Here is a 21,964-nt window from a genome sequence, read left to right on the forward strand (position 1 = left end):
TTGTCAATTGGTCTTAATTTCATATAACATACTCGTAGAAAGACGGAGAATATGATATGATATAAACATTGACTTATTATGTATGTACAAATCAAAGACTTAATAAATATAAAAATATTTTGAACAAAAAAAAAAATGACTTTTTTTGCGTACATGAAGATGAAGAGGTACAAACCTAAATAAAAACGTAAACATTCAATTATTATTATTTAAAATTTCATCAGACCAGCTAGTGAGTGAAAAGCTTACCTCACTATCATTTTAGAAAAAATGAAATAGTTAGAGTATAAATAGTAATATGTCGCAGGCAACTAGCTTAATTAGCCATCCCATTAAACGCCTGGCTACTTTACTAAAAGGCGCTGTTCAATCAGCGACCTGAATGACACTCAGCCAATTCATTTCCGTTCATAGAATAGGGAAATTTACTTTAGATTCTTGTTTTTTATTTTAAATTGGTTAAAAAAGCTCGAATCTCTACCTCTAATTGGTTTTCTCGGTTCCTGATGTATTGGCAAAAATGTATATTGTAATTCTAACCTTAAAATTAGGTTGTTTATCTACAATTTCGTAATTTCACCTTTCGTATCAAAGCACAGGCACATCGTGCCTTCGGTTTCTTAAAAAACACTGTAGGGGTAAGACCGACAAGACCATATTGAATCAGAGTTAACAGAGTCGGTTTTATGACAATTTTGCGCAATCAAATGTATGAATATGAGACTTCTAGCAAAACGATCAAACGAAAGCACAACAAACATATTCTTGTAATCAAAACCTTTTAGAAAAAAAAGTTTCAATATAGGTGCGATATTATAAATATTTAGCATTTAATCAAACAATTATGTTACAACCTAAACTATCAATATAAATATTTTTATTTACATGAGAGTCCATATTCTATGAATGGAAGATGTATTAGCCGGTGTCATTCAGGAAACTGGTTGAACGGCGCCTTTTAGTAAAGGCTGATAATTAAAAGGGTAATTTAACCACTTGGCTGCGACATATATATTCAATAAAATTAAAGATAAGTTTATAAATTACAACACAAAAAATAGCCGAATTAGTTTCTTCCGTTTTTTTTTTATCAACATTACTCGATAAAACATAATTTTGCTATAAACAAATATTATTTTAAATTACTTAACAACATAGCAATATTGACTAACAATTAGCCATTGAAAAATTTTTCGACATAATATAATATATTTATTTCTACATTTCTAGATATGTTCCTTGAAAGGAAATAATAATCTCTAGTAATAAAAAAATTGATCTAGTAATAATATATGATATATTTTAGTATATCATTTGACTAAGCCTAGATTTTTTAGTTCGTACGTCTATCTCCGCAAAAATGAAATTAACATGTGTTTCAAAATAAATTCGGTTACTGTTTTAAATAAAAATGGATTCCCAATGAAAAAATTCAGGGCTGGATGAAAAGATATTTTTTTTATTGTTATTAACAATTTTTGACTAGGGACATCTATTGAGGAGTAGTCACAACAATGCTTTTGATTAATGAATAAATGCAGTGCCCTCTGTGGCGATATGTAGCAATATACGTATTAAGCGTCATCTATATTAATTTATGGTAAACTATTTATTATTTAATAAATGCTCATAAGCATTTTATATAAATTATTACTAATATACCAAATAACAAATTAACTCACATAGCTATTTATGGTGTTTTTTTTTTTGCTACAAAATATATATTTCAGAAAAAGTTATATTTTTAATCTATTCTTAATATTAACTGTAGTTATCTGTAATGGTGACTTGACATTTGTTTATCAAATCAAATCAATACGCAATAAATTTCGCAGGAAACAAAGTGAAAATTATTCGGTATATTGTTTTGTTAGTCTTATTACAACGGAGATCGAAAGTGGACAGTTAAATCTAAAGTACAAGCGTTCAATATGACAAACACACTAGCTGTTTGTCTCTTCTCCATATTATTCTTTTGTTGTTCAAGTGAGTATTTTTTTTACACGCTTTTAATTACTTGTTGATTTTATTGTTCTTGTCCTTGCAAAAACGCTATTTCACGTCATGTTAAGAAATTAGCGCAGTACAATAATTTCTCAGCCTTAAGCCTTAAACCTGTATTATTTGTTGTGTTTATTCTTAAAGAGTAAACTTAAAAGAAATATTTTTTTTTTTTTTATTAGCAGGTAGATACTAAAAAAAAGTGATTTAGTTTTTTTTCTGAAACTTTTATTCCTAATATCCTTTGTGTCACAATTAAATAGAAATAAATAGTAAAATTCTCTAATTATCATCACCATGCCGGAAAATTCAAAAATATAACTTACTGTTGATAGTTTTGATATAGACAAGTAATACTTATTATAACTAAAGAAAAACTTTTTATAGTAGCAACATTTTTAATGTGTGAACACCCAAAATTGTATATATCCCGAAATAAGTCCGTATTTCAAACTTCAGTAATTTATATGAAGTTTTAAACCACTAGTTTGCAATATTTATGTTAGCATAAAACCATTATAATTTGTAATTAAATTTTCCAAATTTCACATTTAACAAAATTATTCTATATTAAAAATAAGTTTTATAACATAAATTTCATGCTGGGTTTGATATTGTGTTTATTCACTGCTGTCGATTGGTAATAAGTATGTCTAAGATTTTGTAATAAGAAATACCTATTTGAAATTAGACAATTTCAGTAAATAGGTTTATCCATACTGACAAACCATATTGTGTGTCGACAATTAGTATAAAGCAAACAGTGGCTATTGGCTATTATTATCACTATAATAAATAATGAGTTTGTTGTTGACAGATAAGATTGTAAATTTTACTTTACTAATATTTTGGACATAGCCTATATTACTAGTAGGTACTTGACATATATATTTTTAAATTCTTAACTGACATAAGAAGCCAAAGGATTTCAGTTGTTTAATATAAACACTTAAATTTTTAAAGCACATTAATGTAGAATATATTTTTGTCTGAAGGTCAAAAGTTTACAAGATTAATATTCATTTTTGTATTTATGTGAACAGATGTGCTTATGTTAATCTACCTATTATTATAATATAAGATATATTGTGAGTCACAAATAATGTTTACAACAGTCACATTATTGACTCGGGAGTTACTCACCGTTTAACGCAATATTCAATTTCCTGTGATCTGCACATATACAAGGGGATCATGTTATGCAAAATAATAATTGAAAATTGTCGATTGAAACAACAAATAGAAATATTATATGTGGTTAAATATTTCACACTTGCTCTGAACTAAATTCTTTGTTTCATTTGAATTTGTAAGATTCCATTACGATCTAGACAAAGGAATATTGTTTAATTGGAAACATGAATAAGATTGTTTTGAAAAGCTTATTGTCTTAATGATTAAAATTATCATAGCTTTCATAGGGCTGCCGTTGTACATTCAAAATTGCATACATTTTTATATATTTCTTTTATTACTTTATTTATAGATCATCTGAAATCTATGTCCTGTTTAGAATAACCAGATATAAGATGATAGTAGAAATTGAGTGGGATTTCTAAAACGCAATATGTATAAATGACATTAATAAACATTAAATGATTTGATACTTTGACGTCAAATTGTATCTTGTTAGTTTAATTATTGAAGATAAATGAAGTTCTTACTTTTCTATCCACTATCATAATATTCTATAATCTGTCTAATTGTAACGTCTAAATGTGGTTGTAGTTCTTTCTTTATTATTAAGCTAATATATATAAAACTTAAAACAGAAGTAGTGCGTTTCGGTGAAGTTTTTAGTATATCATATAAGTACCTTGGCAGTTTCATCCACTTTAAATTTAGACTTAGATTTATTGATGTGACAAGCATGAATTTCATATTCTTGTACCAAATACACAAATATGCTTTCACGTCTAATCACCTTTTTGTCTCCTACGTCCTATGCGAGAATATCAAAATAAACTGCATGTTTTTGGCACAATGATAAGACATCTAGTTCTCATAAATATTTTACTTATGGCATTCTGGATTTAAAAAGTAACATCAAAATTATCTGTTCTCTATTTAAACTTTGTATGTTATAATGTTATTGACTTACTGTTACTGATAAAAACACATAGCGACCTTTTAAATGTACTAGTAATTAATTTATTAAAATAAACTTAATCATATGTTATCTTCTAAAATTATATTAGAAATTATGCACATTTTTTAGTTTCAATGCTATATATGTAATCGTTTATATACACAGTACAGTATATAATTATTATATTGAGTATATTTTTTAGCTTTAAAACTGTTTCTTTTCCGTAGGTTTGTCATCTGCCCGGCAAATTCCAAAAGAATGTTCCAAAGGTCCTGATTATTGGTGTGAAAACTTGACGTAAGTAAAAAATATCATTATATTAATAATTTATATAATTGGCTTGTCTTAAAATATTGAAATGGACAGCATTCATATATCTTTTAAACATTAAACATACATATTTCTGGCAAAAAATATTTTGTATAATTTTAGTATTAATAATAAAAAGAAAGGCTAAAAGGGCTCATATGTGTTTAGAATGATAACTAATTGCTTTATGTTATTAAATATAATAAAATTGTCGTGGCAAAAATCAATAATTTTGTTTTATTATATATAAATATTCTATGATTGACTTTCGTGAATCACTGATTCGTAATCCTTGATTAATAAATATATCTAGGCGTGCCGCTGCCTGCGGTGCGGTGCAGCACTGCATCGGCACAGTATGGGAGCACCAAAACGAAGATATTAAGAGAAGTTATGAATCCGACAGGATCATACGTCTCTTCAGACAGCTTAAAGATGTCAAGGACATGATTAACGAGGTAATGTATATTTGTATAACACTCAATGTATAAGGAAGACGTATAAGTTAACGGGGTATATAATTAATTTAAAACGCAATAGCTTCACGGTAAAAGAACGAAGGGGCGACTCGCTGGATATCAGTACTTCGAAACTGAACACTCTGCTCTTGTAATATCTCTTAGAACAAACGACTCAGTATGTTTTTCTTCTCTGTCAACAGATTTTCTTTTTGTTTTTGTTGAAGATGTTGATCTTATAATTCAATAAAACCGAATTAAAAATGAAAATGTAATTTATATGTTTTTCCCAAATTTTCGATAATGATTACGGTTGAATAAACTAGTATTTTGAAATAGATAATTTTATAGTTATTAAAATATACCCAGTCTCAAAAACGAAAGATGTTATTTTAATTCCTGGCAAAATAACTCATGATGCACCTAATATGATGTTGAAAACCGCTTGTGTACATAGTCGAAAACCGTAACGACGGTGATATTATTCACGGTATTAACTGTTAATGAGCGGTCAGTTATTCTGCCCAATCGCTTAGGAAATATTAATCACATTTTTTTTTTATTGCTATTTCGTTATCAATCGTGGTTTACGCTGTGGATTGTGTTCTGTGGATTTCAAGCTCAATAAATAATATGTTAATATTTTCAGACAGATTTTCAGCAAGTCTTGTAGAATAAGTATCCTTATTGAAAAAGTTATCGCGAGGCAATTAAAATATTTTATATGGCGATTGCCATATATCATTCTTTTACCACGAATACTCATTTATGAGTAAATTAAATAAATTATATTACAATGTAATGTTTATTAAAAAAAAAAAAATTAAATCGAGAAAATTATATCCGAAATTACGATTTAACCCAAATTACTAAACTATGTATTTAATAATCACTGTTAGGTGATAATAAAAGCAAGCGTTTCCTGCTCATAAAAATAATATGATAGTCATTCTTTTTTTATTGTGCAATGAATACATGTCACTAAATACACAAAGGAAGTTTATGCGTTATTCATGTCTAAATTCAGTATAATCTGTATGACTCCTATTCAAATCGAAGAAAGAATAAGGATAAACAAACCTTACATTTCCGTATTCCAAGCAATTTGCTACTAGCTCTTGTTATATATACAAGAATATTAATAATATATTTGAAATTGGAATAATTTTTTTTGTCGCCATCTTTCTTTTTCAAACGGCACATTAGTCTTATTTGTTAGCCCGTAAGAGTGATGTACATTGTAATATTTCTAAGAATTTGATGTACTTTGTATATCACGCTTACCAAATAAATAATAACAATAATATATGCGAACTCATATGTTTTTGTTTTTTTAATAATCTTTACCTTTACCGAACTTATAACGATTAGTCCATAATTTTCAATATTCTTAATCTTCAGAAGTGTCAATGAACTACCTAATAACAAACAAATCTAATAGGACTACGTGGCGACCAGTGTGAGGTCCGCGTGTAGTGACCTCTCATCGCCAGCAGTCAGGAGTTTATGCAAGGACAATACAGCATCGCTCGAGAGCTATGTGATGCACATCCTCCAATCGGACACCAGCCCGGAGACAATGTGCAGGCTCATAGGCATGTGCAACAACGACAAGCTGAAAAACCTCGTAGCCGTAAGTAAATTATATGTTATGTGATATTTCATATATGAAAATATAGATCATCTGTAATGTTTTCGTTTTGTTTTGACAGAAAAAGAATGTTGAAGTGACAGGCAGACAAAAAGGTAAGTTTTCATAATTTTAAGTCATTATTCATTCCTTTTCATAATTACGTAGATTAACCTCTCGTAAAATAATATTAAAATTGATCGTGTGCTTTAGCTCGACTTGATTACTCAGAGGAATCAAGCAGGACCAATAACTTGACTTGCTTCTCGAGGCCAAGGAGTGTAAGCACCGCCAGCATCTTATTGCTACTAAGAATTTCATTACAGAGAAACTTTTTTTGATCCAACCTTATTTGAATCTATTGCCACGGATCATAAACCTTATAAGCTAGTCACTAGGCTGGAGGTCTCCCTAACTTCTTTGGTTCGTAGACGACTTGCCATGTGTTTCGATTTTCGGTAGAGCCCTTGCTTAATATTGTTAAACAAATTCAAAGTAATTGCCAATGACAGGGCAAAACCAAAAGTTTCGGTCTTAGGGCATGTTCTGGATCGTCTTAGGCCAGACACCCAAGCTGGGCAACGACAGTATCGTTCTCAGTCGGTTAGGTAAAGGAAAATATACATAAAAGCAAGAATAGCTTAAATAAGGTTCATAAGACCTCATAGACCCACAATTCTTTATTTTCGTTCACATTGACCTCTATCCTTATCCGACCGTATCCTTGAGCCCTGTGGGGTCGATATAGACAACTTTAGGTACCATTTTACTAGAATAATGAGGCGTTAATAATATGATATGAACCGGAATTGTGAATGATCATAAAATAAAAAAAAAATGCTTTTGTTTTTAGTGAAGCTCGTAGGAGGAGCGAAATGTACTTGGGGACCGTCCTATTGGTGCAGCAACTTCAGGTGAGTTCCCTAAGTATATCTTATGAAATAACGATAAGTTCTATTTTTAGATTATATAATTTAACTTAAAAATAATATAAATAATTATAAAATAATTTAAATTTTATTCGGAAAACAAAGAGTATTTTAACAGTTTCCGTCCGTGGCTTTTGCCGCGTGTGGATGTTATCATTTTTATTTAATGGGTATCAAATATGATAAGATTTTTTGTTTATATTAACAAGAAATAATCCGATAATATCCTTAATTATATTAACAAAAAGGTAATAGTCTAAATTACTGATTATTATTATTTTTATTACAGTGTTAAGTATTAGCTTTGCAGATTTCAATATATAACTTTGATTTATGTGTGCGTTATTTACTGGGCCTTATTTCATTTATTCTCGCTATGAACAGGATAAATGTATGCAGACATATGTTGTCTATTTTATTTAATTCCATACTAACTTCCCGCTCCGGCTTCACACGGACACAATAAAAAACTTTTAGATTGAATAACAAACATAAAAAGAAACATTTTGCTTTTCTTTGCTATGTAAATTGAAGTTATCGCCTGTTCTCTACTATACGTATGTAATGATGAAGTCGTTCGGCCAATTTCGGTCACAGTGGTAGACCGTCTGTCTACGTAGAACATATTAAAATGTAAATACAGAAGTGTTAGCGCGAATACAGGTGCACCTGAAGCTTATCGATGAAAACCGTATGAAGATCCGTTGCGTAGTTTAAACGATCTAAGCGGACAGATGGCGGGAAGCGACTTTGTTTCATATTATGTAGAGATAAAATCTAAAATGTAAACAACACAATCTTTGACGAGTATATACGGAGATAATATACGGATATTATTTTCCGTCTCATATTTACCATGATGATATCTCTTTACAAATGAATTAAATTGAATTCTGTTTTTCCGTGATTTCAAAATAACGGTATATTGAAGCTAATATGACTTTACAATAACCAAAAGCAACATGAATATTATGTCTGTTTTTCCGGTTGCATATATGCGAGGTAGGTACATATTAAGTTCATTATTACATAGTATAAAACAAAGTCGTTAACCGCTGTCTGTCCCTATGTATGCTTAGATTTTTAAATTTTGATGTGGTCTTTTTAGATAGAGATATTGATTCAAGAGGAAGGTTTATATGTATAATACATGCACAATAAAAACTGAACGTTGTAAGATATTCTGTAGTGTATTTAGTATCAGCAGTTCACCCGTGCGAAGCCGGGGCGGGTCGCTAGTGTATTATAAAAATAACTTGGGTAAAACTGAGAGGCAGAGCTAGTTTAGAATACATGTTAATAATTTACTATTTATTTGTCACTCGTCTACCCAATTTAACGACTACGTTCCTATTTCTCCCTACACTACGTTTTTTCTTTAAGAAAATTTGTACAGACAACATAGTATCATTCGATGTATATCAATAATAATTATCTAACCCGTTGTAAAAATGAGTTAGTTTAAAACAAACAAATATTTAAAATTTTACACAGTTAATATTTATATATGTATTATTTGTTTATATAATATTTCATATTGGAATATATTTCCATGCCCATACGCGATTCTGCTCCAATTTTCCTGCACGTATCTGTATATACGTATGTCCGTTACAAAGTCGTACAATTTTTCATAAATAAACATGACGTTTGCAATAATATTGACCGCAAAGCGTGGTAGTGGTGGTGTAACTTCCTCTAATAGCTGTGTATAATGATTCGTTACGATTAGTCAATATTATTTGTTTACGTAAAGTTTCGCTTATCATGACATAAGTTATGCTTTGTAAGTGATCAAATTTCTACACATAATTCAATTATGCCGTTTTATAATTTATATTTAAATGCATTGACAAATTTATATTAAACTTTGCGAATAGATAATTGTCATTTTGAAACTCGTTAGCATATATGAGTTATACTCGTATATTTATTGATTTAAAGTTTTAAGTTATGCATGTCAGACTTTCAATTAGTTTTAAGTCAGTAAGGATTTCCTATATCCTTAAATAATCGTATGTAGGTAACTTGACGGTAGGTCTTTGAGTAAGTACGTCTGAGTAGGCACTCATCAGATATTTTACGCCAAATAGCAATACTCAGTATGGTTATGTTCCAGCTTGAAGGACGAGTGAGCTAGTGTAAATACAGGTACAAGGGACATAACATCTTAGTTGGTCACCCAAGCTTGGAGCCACTTACCATTCGGTGGCCAAGTTGTCTGAACCATCATAAAAAAAAGTTTACATAAAACAATATCAAAATCTTCGAAAAACTGTGGCGCTTTTCTGACGCCGTGCCTGATAACGACTGTCTAGACATGTGAATCTAAGATTCTATCTTAATCTATATTATATTATATGTGTCAAAGGATGCTTAATTAGGGAACACCATTCTCTGACATATGATGTTACGGCTAAATATTGTTTACGCAATTCACATATCAGATAAATATTTTATATGAAGAGAAAAGCATTAAGAAACATTTTAATAGAAAACTATTTTCAATATGATGAACCGTAGTTGTAAACAATTTTACTAGAAGACGTAACGTAACGTGAACGTACCGAAGTCGTCGCTTTCGCGGAGTATTTAAGATTGTAGGTTCAAGAAGTAGTACTAGTTTGTGTAATTCCAGAATTACAGATTGCCTTATTTTTTTAATTTTTGTTTGTTATCCGTAGCACGGGTCGAGAATGCGGGGCGACTCACCACTGTGTCGAGCGAGTGTGGTCCAAGATGACATTCCCTGAAGACAACGACGGTATCTGCAAGATTTGCAAGGACATGGTGACCCAAGCTCGTGACCAGCTACAGAGCAATGAGACTCAGGTAAATAACACCCCTTTTGTTTGGTTTTCTTATTACTAAAAGAAATCTCACTGCGAAAACTAACTTATATACTATTCATGTGAATTTTCGTTTGTGTGGACATTTTCGCCTCAATTATACGTAAAATAATTTACATTTTTATTAAAATCTAACAAAACTAAACTCCACCTCAATTGTGATTATCAAAAAAAAAATACGAATAAAAACAAAAATGTATATCATAAGAGTATATAGTACTTTTAAGTGTTACCGCTTTTAATGAACTAGCTCCCTGTTGCTATGTTGACTCTTTTCGGCCATGATTAAATAGTTAGTACGGTAAGGAAGTATCGGCCTGTAACTCCTGGGCAAATTCCTCCTGTACTCTTATAGAGAAGGTTTTAAGTAATTCGAAACCGCAATCTTCACGCGGTAGTAGTAATGTTAGTAATTTACTTCTAAATGAGCCCTGACGTTACGTTGACGAAAAATGTTTTATTTGTGTAGACTACGGTATCAATCATCAAGGAGCAAAAGCCTCGACTCCACTAACTGTCATAAACATACTTATAAAAAATCAAGATGATTTTTCCGTTTAAACTTTTTATATATGTACAAATTATACATCAGAAATAGAGTTGACTTGCATTAATATTTACAATAGATAAATAACAATGAGATATTTATATTATTAACGATGTCTGTTTTGTTTTTATAATCTGTGACCCGTTCGCTTTAATATAAAGCAATGACCGATAAGAGCAATAATGAACTCCAGTCATCTTGATGTAATGGTTTGTCTTAACCCTGTCACAGGCGATCATGTCTCATGCGAAAGAGTTAACGCTTATGTTTACAGTATTATCATCTAGCTAGTCGTCTCGACTTCGCTAGGTTATATTAAAGATTCTGTCCTATATGTTTTTGCTCTTACTGGTCGTAGTGTGGTGGTATATAGCCTATAGCCTTCCTCGATAAATGGGCTATCAAAGCTAAAATTTAAAGAACTTTTCAAATCGGACCAGTAGTTCCTGAGATTAGTATTCATTAAACAAACTATTATATTTATTATACATGGTACTCAACGTTTTCAGTATATCAAAACGAATTTAAATTAAAAATAAAAATAGTTCTTGTTTATAACATAGCATATAAGAAACACCTTCAAGTACAAAGGTTCGATCATTCGTGATCGAAGACAAAGGGACGTTAAATCGTAGTTAATATTTATTTCATTGCCAATGTTTATGGGCATCAGTGACTGCAACCCATCGGATGGCTCAATTGCGTCTATGAAAAACTTTTTAAAAGAATAATTGAGTGAGCTCTTAGAAGACATATTTAAGTTTAACATCAAATTATCGATTTTTATCTTATTAATTATTTAATTAGTCTTTTTTCGAAAATTTTTATTTAGGTCAATATTTAGGTCATTTAAACCGAATGGAATTGAGAATGAATTTGTATTGAAGATAATATATGAAAATTTTCATTTAATCATATGTATTAACTTTAGTTTACTACAAAATGTAAATTAAGTCTTCTGACTCTGACGGTTTACTCATAATTCCATCTCAAATGTCTACTATACATTTGTATAAAATTATTAGGTATCTATCCTTCGTTGTTCTATAAATGTCTGTTTCGAATGAATCATATCGAATTACTCAGACGATGACGCCATGCTAAGAATAGATAATTAATTTTCTTTATAAAATTTAATTTAATTGATAACAAAATGTTTTTAAGCTGACCTCAAAAAAAACAATATGCCATACATATACCATTATATTAAGCACTAAATCAAAAAACCACAGATCGAGCCGTATCCACGTCAGTTACAACATCTAATTTTCATATCAGTATTTCGACTTTATAATTCGTCCCGTGCTCGGTGGTGAAGGAGAGCATTCAGAGAAAATATGTCCGATTAAAATCCATCCATCCAATCCCTTAATTAGCATTGGAACAGCGTGGTGGAATATGCTCCAAACAATCTACGCAAAATGAGAGGAAGGATTAGCCCAGGAGAGGGACACTTATAGGCTGTCACAATGTTGTTATTATTATTGTTGCTTATAATTCAAAATATATCTTATCGTTTTTTTTTTTTTTGTAATGTGACAAGCTTTAATGTAAGGAAATGTAAACATATTTTTTTTTTTTTACAAATATACTTTTTAGTTAAAACTAATTGAAGTATTTTTCAACAGGAAGAACTAAAGGAAGTCTTTGAAGGTGAATGCAAACTGATTCCTATTAAAGTAGTGACGAAGGAATGCATCAAACTGGCCGACGACTTCGTACCCGAGTTGGTCGAGACTTTGGCGTCAGAGATGAACCCGGACGCCGTGTGCTCCGTCGCTGGCCTCTGCAACAATGCGAACATCGACAGGCTCATTGAAGACTATGTAAGTACAAGTTTCGACGTGTACGTTGTACGTTTATTTCCTTGTACGCCGTAACACAGACAGATTAACATAGCTCTGAAAATCGTCGTTGAGTTTTGGAGGCTGAATGGTACGCCCATTTTTGACACAATTGCAGTAATTGCTTCTTAAATCTTTCTTTTCCACTTTGTTTTTTATTTTGATTAAGTAATGTATACTTTGTAAATTATTTAGTCAGGTGTGTATATATATTTTTTAATTGTATTATGTTCGTTTGCAAAATAAGCTCTTTCTTATTCTTCCTTAAATATTATAAGATTTATTGTAAAATTACATACAGCTCGTTTTAATTTACTTTTTGTTTGTAACTAAATGTTCATGTGCGATGATTTTTCATATAAAATAAGAAATATGTAATAATATTGATTAAGAAATGGGTAAAACCCTTGTGATGAAATCATCTTTTCGTTGATTTTTATGTGTGATTGTGAGTACTTTGTCGCTGTATCTACATTACTGTCGCTAATAAATAAAACGCTTCGCTTGATATACTAATTTGTCGTATAAAATTTCAGAACGCTACATTGAAGCATAGGGAAGATTGCTCGAATTGCAGAAGATCGGTTGGCATTGTCAGGAAGAGGTTCGATGAGACCAGCTACGAAAACTTCCTCGTTGGAATATTGCAGGTATGTATTTTTACGTGTTTTTTTTTTTTTATTTTATATTATCGTATAATATATATCGTAAAGTTATATTTTTAACTTTTGAAAATAATGCAAGTGATCAATCATTTGATCCTGCTATTGTATAAACAATTCCTTAAACTGTAATATATTTGTGATGTGTAATAACATTGGCTCACTCACCGTCCAAACCGGAAAACAGAAATAGAAAGTCGGACCTGACTTTTATGGACTTTAACATAGTATTTCAGTAAAAATGTTTATATTGTATAAATGTTAGTATTGTGGTTAAAAAATGTATTTTTGCCAAAAATTTACGTACCCATGGAGTTTTCTTATAACGATTGTATTTAAAGTATATTGAACTTTTTAAATGTCGCTTTATGTCTGCAATTTTGGTTAAGATTTTATTTTTTTTTATACTGAAAATTGTCTATCAAAATAAATATATATTTGATTGTATTACCAAATTAATTTCCAAGGTTTGTCAAAACATGGGATCGCTCTCCGACTCCTGCTCGATGCTAACGTTCAAATACTACGAGAACATCATAGAGGCGCTGAAGAAGGACCTCACCCCGCAGTCGATCTGCCACCTCAGCGGGCAGTGCACCCACCTCTACCACTCGCACAACCTCTACACCTTCCCTGACGAGCTTAAGGATCTGAAGGCTACAGAGTATGTTTCTATGATAAATATTTTTTGTCATATTATACGGCAATTTCAAACTAACCATATTTTACATAACTTTCTGTTCTATTTTTAAATATGTTTTTAATATATATAAATAATATGTTTGTTTAGTGACGTTCCGTGCGAGTTTTGCGAGCAGGTCATAAAACACATGCGAGACACGTTGGTCGCCAACACTTCAGAAATAGAGTTCCATAAAGTTCTTACCGGTACGTAAAAAGTTATTAACATTATTTTTATTAATATAGGATCTGTCAATCACATTCCAAATGTATGTCGAGCTAGAAGCTCGACAGGTAAATCGGTAAATAAAAGCATCAAAAGTCGTAGGTTCTATCTCGGGCTATTATCGTCCCCATCCCTAGCACAAGTTTACTTCTATTTACCCCTTCAGTTAATCGGAATATAAATGAAACTAAATAAATTTCTAAGGCATAGTAAGTAGTTTTACGACACTCTTAGAGGCCTCAGTGTCGTACATGCACACAAATAACCTAATCCAACTACAACAGGAGTAAAGGCAAATAAACCATTTTGACATTGAGTTGACGCGATATAATTAGTCGAGATCTCGAATTATCAATGGATTTGCGAAAATAGTATTAATTGAAATAGATAGAAATAGTTCATTTGAATTGTGTTGTATATGATATGATATAAATACATTAAAAACTATTTATATTGTTATATAAATATTAGAAAAGTATTGGTTCAATTATTATTTTTATATTATATTTTTCATTATCGATATGTAATATTCGATTGGCATTTCCTAATATAATCAGATCAGATAATAATCTCAGTGTAATCTGAAATCTCGATGAAACTCTGCGTAAAACTACGTAAACGTGTGTACGTTCATATTTTTACGTGTGTATTTTTACATACATGCATACGAACGTATATAAAAATACAAAACAGAAATATATACACACGCATGGTACGTAAATATACATACCCATCGTATTTGTAATATTTGAACGGACCGAGAACGAATGTATCTCTATATTAAACACATAACATCGAACGCGGATACCGACATATATTCGAGAAACGTCAGTCCTCCGTCATTACAACAAACGACACGACATTAAACATTGAACAGTGTGGTTTATATCTTTATACAGAATATACTCTTACATAAGTGTTATGTTCACCATGTTCACTAGGTCTCTGCAAACACACGGGTAACTTCAAATCCGAATGTCTGCAACTGGTCGAGCAGTACCACTCCGTTATCTACTACTACCTCGTGTCGGAGCTGAAGCCCGACGAGATCTGCGGCTTTATTGGAATATGCACGAACAAAACCGACGTCACCATCGCGCCATTGTTGCCCAAGGAACTAGAGGTCAAAGCTATCAGCATGTCGCCGAAGCTGATCGGTGAAGACGAAACGAATAGCTATACTACACAAAAAGTTAGTGTGTAAATTCTCATATCAAACTAACGTTACGCAGTGAAACGAATGCATATATATTGCTTTATAACTAATTAAAAACAAATATATGCTTATCTTAAGATTACGGATTCTAATCCTCAAAAGATAGTTTTGAAGATTTGTGTTTATTAAGTATAATTTTCAGCAGAAATCGATTTATAAGAATAACAAAAAAAATTAACTATTTACCCACCCGCCAACTGTACTACTCAGATGTCTGATGCATAATTTTTTTTAAAAAAGTTGCAGAGATAAAATTTTACACAACTTGGGAATATAAATCTAGTCGTTCGTAGTTCATGGTACTTTCTTATCAAAACTGGTGGTAATTTATCCTTTGACTATCTGCAAGAAAGTGAAAATTGATATTCTCTATTTAGTAATGTTTTCCATTCATTTATCACTAACAGGCTCGCGTGCCGCTGCAGAAACAGACTAATGTACAAATCCTAGGAACCGAGACGGAGGCCTCCCCCGCCTTGCCCATAGAGAGGATGTTTGTCGCGACTCCTAAAGCGGACGCCTGGTGCTCCTTCTGCCAGTACTTCTTGCACTACGTACAAGTTGAACTCAGCGATGACAATAATGAGGTAAGTTTAATGATAAATGTCAATTATACACAGACGTCAACACAGCAATGCTAAACATGATACTTTATATAGTTACGTAGATCTGGAATATTTAAAACAAAAAAATTAAATATTTACAATGTTCTGCATTTCAGTGTGAGAAAATTATATTATGTTGTTAGTTCTGAGAATATTTTACAATTACATTACATCCGAACAAACTTGTAACTAGCTGCGTCATGCCATTCTAAAAACAGACCTCACTATTGGCGCTTTAAGGCTTATTTCAAATATTTTACACAAAGCGAAGTAAATATTTTCAACAAATTATTGATATAAGTAATAAGTGTTTTTTTATTATTAATTTAATAAACTAATCGGCTGAATGACCTAATGAATGTTGCTATTATGTCTAATTTTTTTATGTCATAATAAAAAATTCTTAAACATTAGCCGTTTAAAATTACTTATATTGCAATGATATTATCTGTGCCTCTTTTATATAGTATATCTCGTAATGTTATGCCATTCGATGTGCCAGGAGGCCATAAAGAAGGCAGTGGAGGAAGCGTGCGACGTGCTGCCGCAGTCCATCAACGACGAGTGCCGGCAGTTCGTGACGCAGTACGGGCCCGCCGTCATCGCGCTGCTCGTGCAGGAGATCGACCCCGCCAGCGTGAGTACCCCTCGCCTCTCGCCTCATGTGGAGTCCGGTGCCATTTTAACCGGACATGGAGTCCGGTGCCATTTTAACCGGACATGGAGTCCGGTGCCATTTTAACCGGACATTTAATTTGTGATGACCTAATGACCCCTGATATGAGAAGTAGTCCTCGACGGTAGCCTTTCATAACGATCATTTCTAGTAATGGCGTTCTACTGTTATTTGCCTATTTGGAATAATTGTAATAGATTGGATTTTGTATAAGTTTGCGTAACTCGCATATCTTCATTGAGAATAAAATATAAATATTACCGACTCCCAAACTCCTTTAACCGACCACCGATTGTACAACAAGCATAACAATCTTATAAATAATTTAAATAACTTAACAGGTATGTCCAGCTCTCGGTCTGTGTGCGAAAACGGAAGAAGTACGTCGCGTTTCCATCAACTCTGAGAAGTCAAATTGTCCGTTATGTCTGTTCGCGGTGGAACAACTCGAAACTATGCTCAAGAATAACCGCAGTGAGGTTAGTTTAAACACAATTGGAATATATATCTAAATAATATAGCATCGAGTTCAATATCCTTCCTGTTAACGATACTACATAAACAATTTCGACAATCGCAGTAATACTTTAATAGGACATTATTATAGTGTTTATTAAACATATACTAAAAATTTGCCTGCAACTTTCTTTATTTCTTAATTTTAATTTCTTTTTACGTATACAGTTTGGAAAATAATGAAATTTGTAATCATGTTGATGTCATGGAATATAATTGCAAAAAGAGTGTTACTACAATGTTATCTTTATCTTAAATTTCAAATGTTACAGGAGAGTATCCGCAAGGCCCTCGACGGTCTCTGCACTCACCTCTCTTCCAAACTCCGCACCCAATGCGTGGATTTCGTCGACACGTACACCAACCAACTAGTCGAGATGCTCGTAGCAGACCTCAACGCCCAAGAAATATGCGTCTACCTAAAACTGTGCAAGGATGATAAAAAACACACCGATCCGTTGGCTCTCACTCACTCGTCTATTGACAAATACCACAACAACCCGAGTCTGAGAGGCGACAGGAACAACAGGAAGCACCCGATGTTGCCTAAGGAAATGCTGGAAAATGGACCTGGAGATATTAGTACGTTTAAAATTATACATTTATAAATGTTATATCTGAACGAAAGTTACATTTGAATGTTGTGATAACGGTACCGTTTGTTGTTTTCGTAAACGTAGTACCTAAAAAAATAATTCATAATACTAGGAGTTTTTATAATTATATCAACATATTTCGAATAGCATGCACATTCTGCGTTTGCCAGAATATCACCATCTTTATTACATTTAAAATGTTTTTTTTTTTTTTGTAATTATTAATTATGATAATTGATTTATAAAAAAATCTAAAACTCCGCTTCAGGTACGAACGAAATACCAGACAACACCCAGAACGGTCGCCCCATAAAAGTCTCTTCGCAGCGAACAGTTTGCGTCGTTTGCGAGTTTGTACTTAAGGAAATCGACGACCAGATCAAAGATAAGCATAATGAAGTGAGTTTTCATATTAATTCAACATTTTTTTCTTATCTATATAAAGAAAAAAATGTCACCTACTAGTATCTTTTTAGTTAGAGATAATGTAATTATTTTTTTCATTTTATTTCTATAACTCCTGATAAAAAATCGATGCGATGTTTTCAATTACTATTGTTGACATAAGAAAAGTAGGCAACTGCTGGACGAGTAGAGTTTCTAGTCTGAGCCGTAAGCAAGCCGCAGGCCGTTTCCGCCGAGGCCTTTAAAGATATTAAGATAACTCAAATGCGGCCTAGTCTAGTTAGACTAGTTAGACAGTCCTTTGGAGAAGACCAGATTCAAAAGTAACCCAATTGAATTAAACAAAAATTTAGAAATCTTTCCAGTAGTGTATTTGTGATCGAAATTTAAATAGGACGACAAAAAAGGATTTATATATGATCATTTATATTGTTCAATCATTTTTTCTTTTTTTCTTTGTGATTTTTTGCCTATTATTTACATAATTATGTTACACTCTAGGACGAAATTAAGATGATAGTCCACGGTGTATGCAAACACTTGCCGAAGTCCGTTCGCGGCGAGTGCGACCAGTTCGTAGACAAGTACGCGGACCTGGTCATCAGCCTGCTCGCCCAGGAGCTCAATGCCGACGAGGTCTGCAGGGAGCTCAAGCTGTGCGACCCCACCGCCTTCAAAAAGTTCAAAGGTGGAGTGCAAATTTATTTAAAACAACTCAAATGAGACCAACTTGTGAAATTTACATTAAGTCCTGAAACAATTCTCCTATCCATCTCGTGGCTCCAAGTGAATGTTAATTTAGTAAAAGTTAATTTTTCCTAGCAGAGGAGATCCTCGACTGCGCAGTGTGCGAGACAGTGGTGATGGCAGTGAAGAAGGTCCTCAGCAACGACAAGGTGGACCGGAACATCGTCCACGTCATTGAGAAGTCTTGCTCTGCGCTCCCCGCCAAGTACAACGCTCGGGTGAGTACAAACGCTTCATAATTGCTGCTATGAAGTTGAAGATGATTTGATTTTACACGTGATTCCATTGAAATATACATTAAATATAATACAAATTATATGACAGTTTTCTCATCACATTGATATTGGCGTTCATGATGTTATGGGACTTTTTTTAAGACATTATCCTTAGCAGCTAGACAAAGTTGAGAATAGCCGTCGAACAAAAGTAATGTTCCTATCATATATTTACTTCGGACACTTTCTAAACTATAAAATGTTACAACAGTGTCACACGATGCTGGAGATATACGGCGAGGGTGTCATCCACCTGATCGAGGAATTCGGCACCAAGGACATCTGCAAAAAAATCGGTCTGTGCTCCACCAGCGACGCAGCGATAGTTAGGATGCACAGGAACAACTAAGTGAGTTCTCGTAATCATCACATATTTTACCGACAAAGACAGAATACTCGCATACACTTTCACGTGCTTTGTGCAAGCTCGCCTGGACTCCTAACATCAATATTAAAGATTTGCAGGGTAAGTGAGCTTCTGGAACACATGAATAACATATCGTCGTATGCTTCATGGGGCGTCGCCGCTGATATAAACTCAAACTCAAATTCCTTTATTCAATATAGAAGCATTACACTTACTTATTGATAGTCAAATTAAACACTACCACCGGTTCGGAAAAGGAAACACCCTGACCTGAGAAGAACCGGCGAAAGAAACTCAGCGGGTCTTTTTTTTGTCAATCTAATTAAATAAATATATTGAATATGAATTCCCAAGGTGTGCTATCAATCATAAACTTACTAATTGTATAGTAACCTTTCGCACACAAGCGATCCTTAACAAATTTTTTAAATTTGGCAACAGAGAAGCATATCTGTGACAATGCCATTTTTCATAATCAAAGCGGTGGCATGACTGAATCACCTGCATCTTATCTATAATAAAATATTTGAGATGTTTTATCCTATTCGTGAAAATATGTGAAAATATTTATCAGTTGTTTTTATTTTAATCACCTTGGACAAGATTATTTGCAAATAAAAATAATAAATGTTACAGGGATCGATATAATTTGATATTTCGTTTTAAATCGACTTGATCGTTGTTTAGTATTGATACATTGGTTAGCACTTCCCTCTATTTCTGTCATCGTTGATTTGACATTCGAAAGAAGAAGACAGCATTATTGGACAAATCAATCCCCAACGACATTCAAGTGTGCGTGTTGTAAAATATACTTGAAATTTATCTTCGCTATATTGTTGTATGTTATATGTAACGATAATATTTTCTTTTAATTTATTTAGTACATTTCTGATGAGCTTATTTAAAATATTTGCTATTTTTTTTCAGGTGCCGCGACTGCATTCTAAATAAGCAATTTTAATGTAATCTCTCATTTACTTAAGTTTTGTTTTTTTTTACCAAAATATATTGTAATTTGATATATTATCATTGACGTAATAGATAGACTTCTGTAATTTTAAGTTGTGTGCTCCTATTTTTCGATATTTTCAATATAAAATATATATTTTCTATGAAATTTTTGTAATATTCATGAACAATGTTCCTTGGTGATAATCGTTTTCGAGACTTTAAAAAAATAATCGAACGTAATAATTAATTTAATAATTAATTTAGATTAATAATAATCTAAATAAAAATGTCTAGTTAATCGATATCTTACACGTTAGCCTGTGATAGAAAATCTTTTGTGAAAGGAATAAAATTGGGGTATAATTTGTATTTTATTTCTTCCTCTCATTATTTGTAATACACACCAAAATATTAGACTCATGTTAATAAAATTATTTTTCTTTTTTTTTTATATACAAAAATCCACTCCTGCTTATATTTATGGTTATTTTGCATTTTAATAAGTCTACGTTGCTCCTTATATTAAAAATGCATTCCCAACTATTGAGATTTTAAATTTAAAGTTCCTTGTAGCTGTAATTAAACTAGCTTAACCAGAGAAATAAAACACTTAGATATCGTAAGTGAGGTTTTTGAAGGTAGCGGTAATTTGTGAGTGTCTGTCTGGTCAAAGCCTATTCCAATGGATGTAAGAAAAAAGATAAACAAGCCTTAGATTTACGTATTTAATATGACATGCTAATAACTCAGCTATGTTGTGCACTACTAAGAGCTTCTGATTAATATATATTTATTTATAATACAACATTATTGCACTTAACCACTTATTTTAATTTTACTTCCAAAATTCCGATAACAGTTTCTTCGACTTTCAAAACGCCATTTATTCACAAATCCATAGTGAATATCATAGATTAATCAAGCTCTCGACCAATGATATCGCGTCAATTTTCTGTCAAATGTTATTTGTTTTTTTTTCTGTTATGGATGGAAGAGTATACATGCTGTATGTATAGATATAGGCGAGGTTAACCGGATTAAGTCTTTGGCACGGCACAATATGTAAACTACGTTTAAAATATTTGGCAGATTTTTATGGACGGGTGTTTCGTTTATTGTATAAAATCTTCAAAAACCAAAAACAATCGACGTCGTGTCATATATGCACTTACTTGATAAAAATATACATAACTGTAAAAATATATATATGTATGTATCCCTTTATAGTTAGACAATTTTGAAAACTACTAATAGTGGTAAAACTAAGGTCCCAAGTTTTACTACTATTATTTTAAATTCGTGACAATGTCAATAAAGATAAATTAATAATTATTTGTATCTTCAATTAACGATTAATCCGACTCAAACAAGACCAGAAAATT

At 32.0% G+C, this 21,964-nt stretch overlaps 1 protein-coding gene across 2 annotated transcripts; it reads left to right on the plus strand.

Annotated features, from left to right (window-relative positions):
• The first annotated feature begins 1,787 nt into the window (after positions 1–1,787).
• Positions 1,788–20,945, plus strand: LOC113391910 (prosaposin). Of its 2 annotated transcripts, XM_064215931.1 has the most exons (22): positions 1,788–1,986; positions 4,318–4,387; positions 4,713–4,857; positions 6,299–6,490; positions 6,570–6,603; positions 7,341–7,401; positions 10,101–10,248; positions 12,441–12,638; positions 13,193–13,306; positions 13,786–13,982; positions 14,109–14,206; positions 15,167–15,417; positions 15,849–16,028; positions 16,549–16,683; positions 17,064–17,201; positions 17,511–17,820; positions 18,103–18,233; positions 18,741–18,927; positions 19,065–19,204; positions 19,473–19,610; positions 19,688–19,727; positions 20,559–20,945. In XM_064215931.1, exons 1-20 carry the CDS (start codon positions 1,932–1,934, stop codon positions 19,608–19,610), a joined length of 2,922 nt encoding a protein of 973 aa, XP_064072001.1. In that variant the 5' UTR covers positions 1,788–1,931; the 3' UTR covers positions 19,688–19,727; positions 20,559–20,945. The 2 variants fall into 2 exon arrangements, with proteins under 2 accessions (XP_064072001.1, XP_026484220.2); XM_026628435.2 differs by lacking the exon at positions 19,688–19,727.
• Positions 20,946–21,964: the final 1,019 nt, after the last annotated feature.

This window comes from Vanessa tameamea, chromosome 10 (assembly GCF_037043105.1).
Source record: "Vanessa tameamea isolate UH-Manoa-2023 chromosome 10, ilVanTame1 primary haplotype, whole genome shotgun sequence".
Classification (NCBI taxonomy): domain Eukaryota; kingdom Metazoa; phylum Arthropoda; class Insecta; order Lepidoptera; family Nymphalidae; genus Vanessa; species Vanessa tameamea.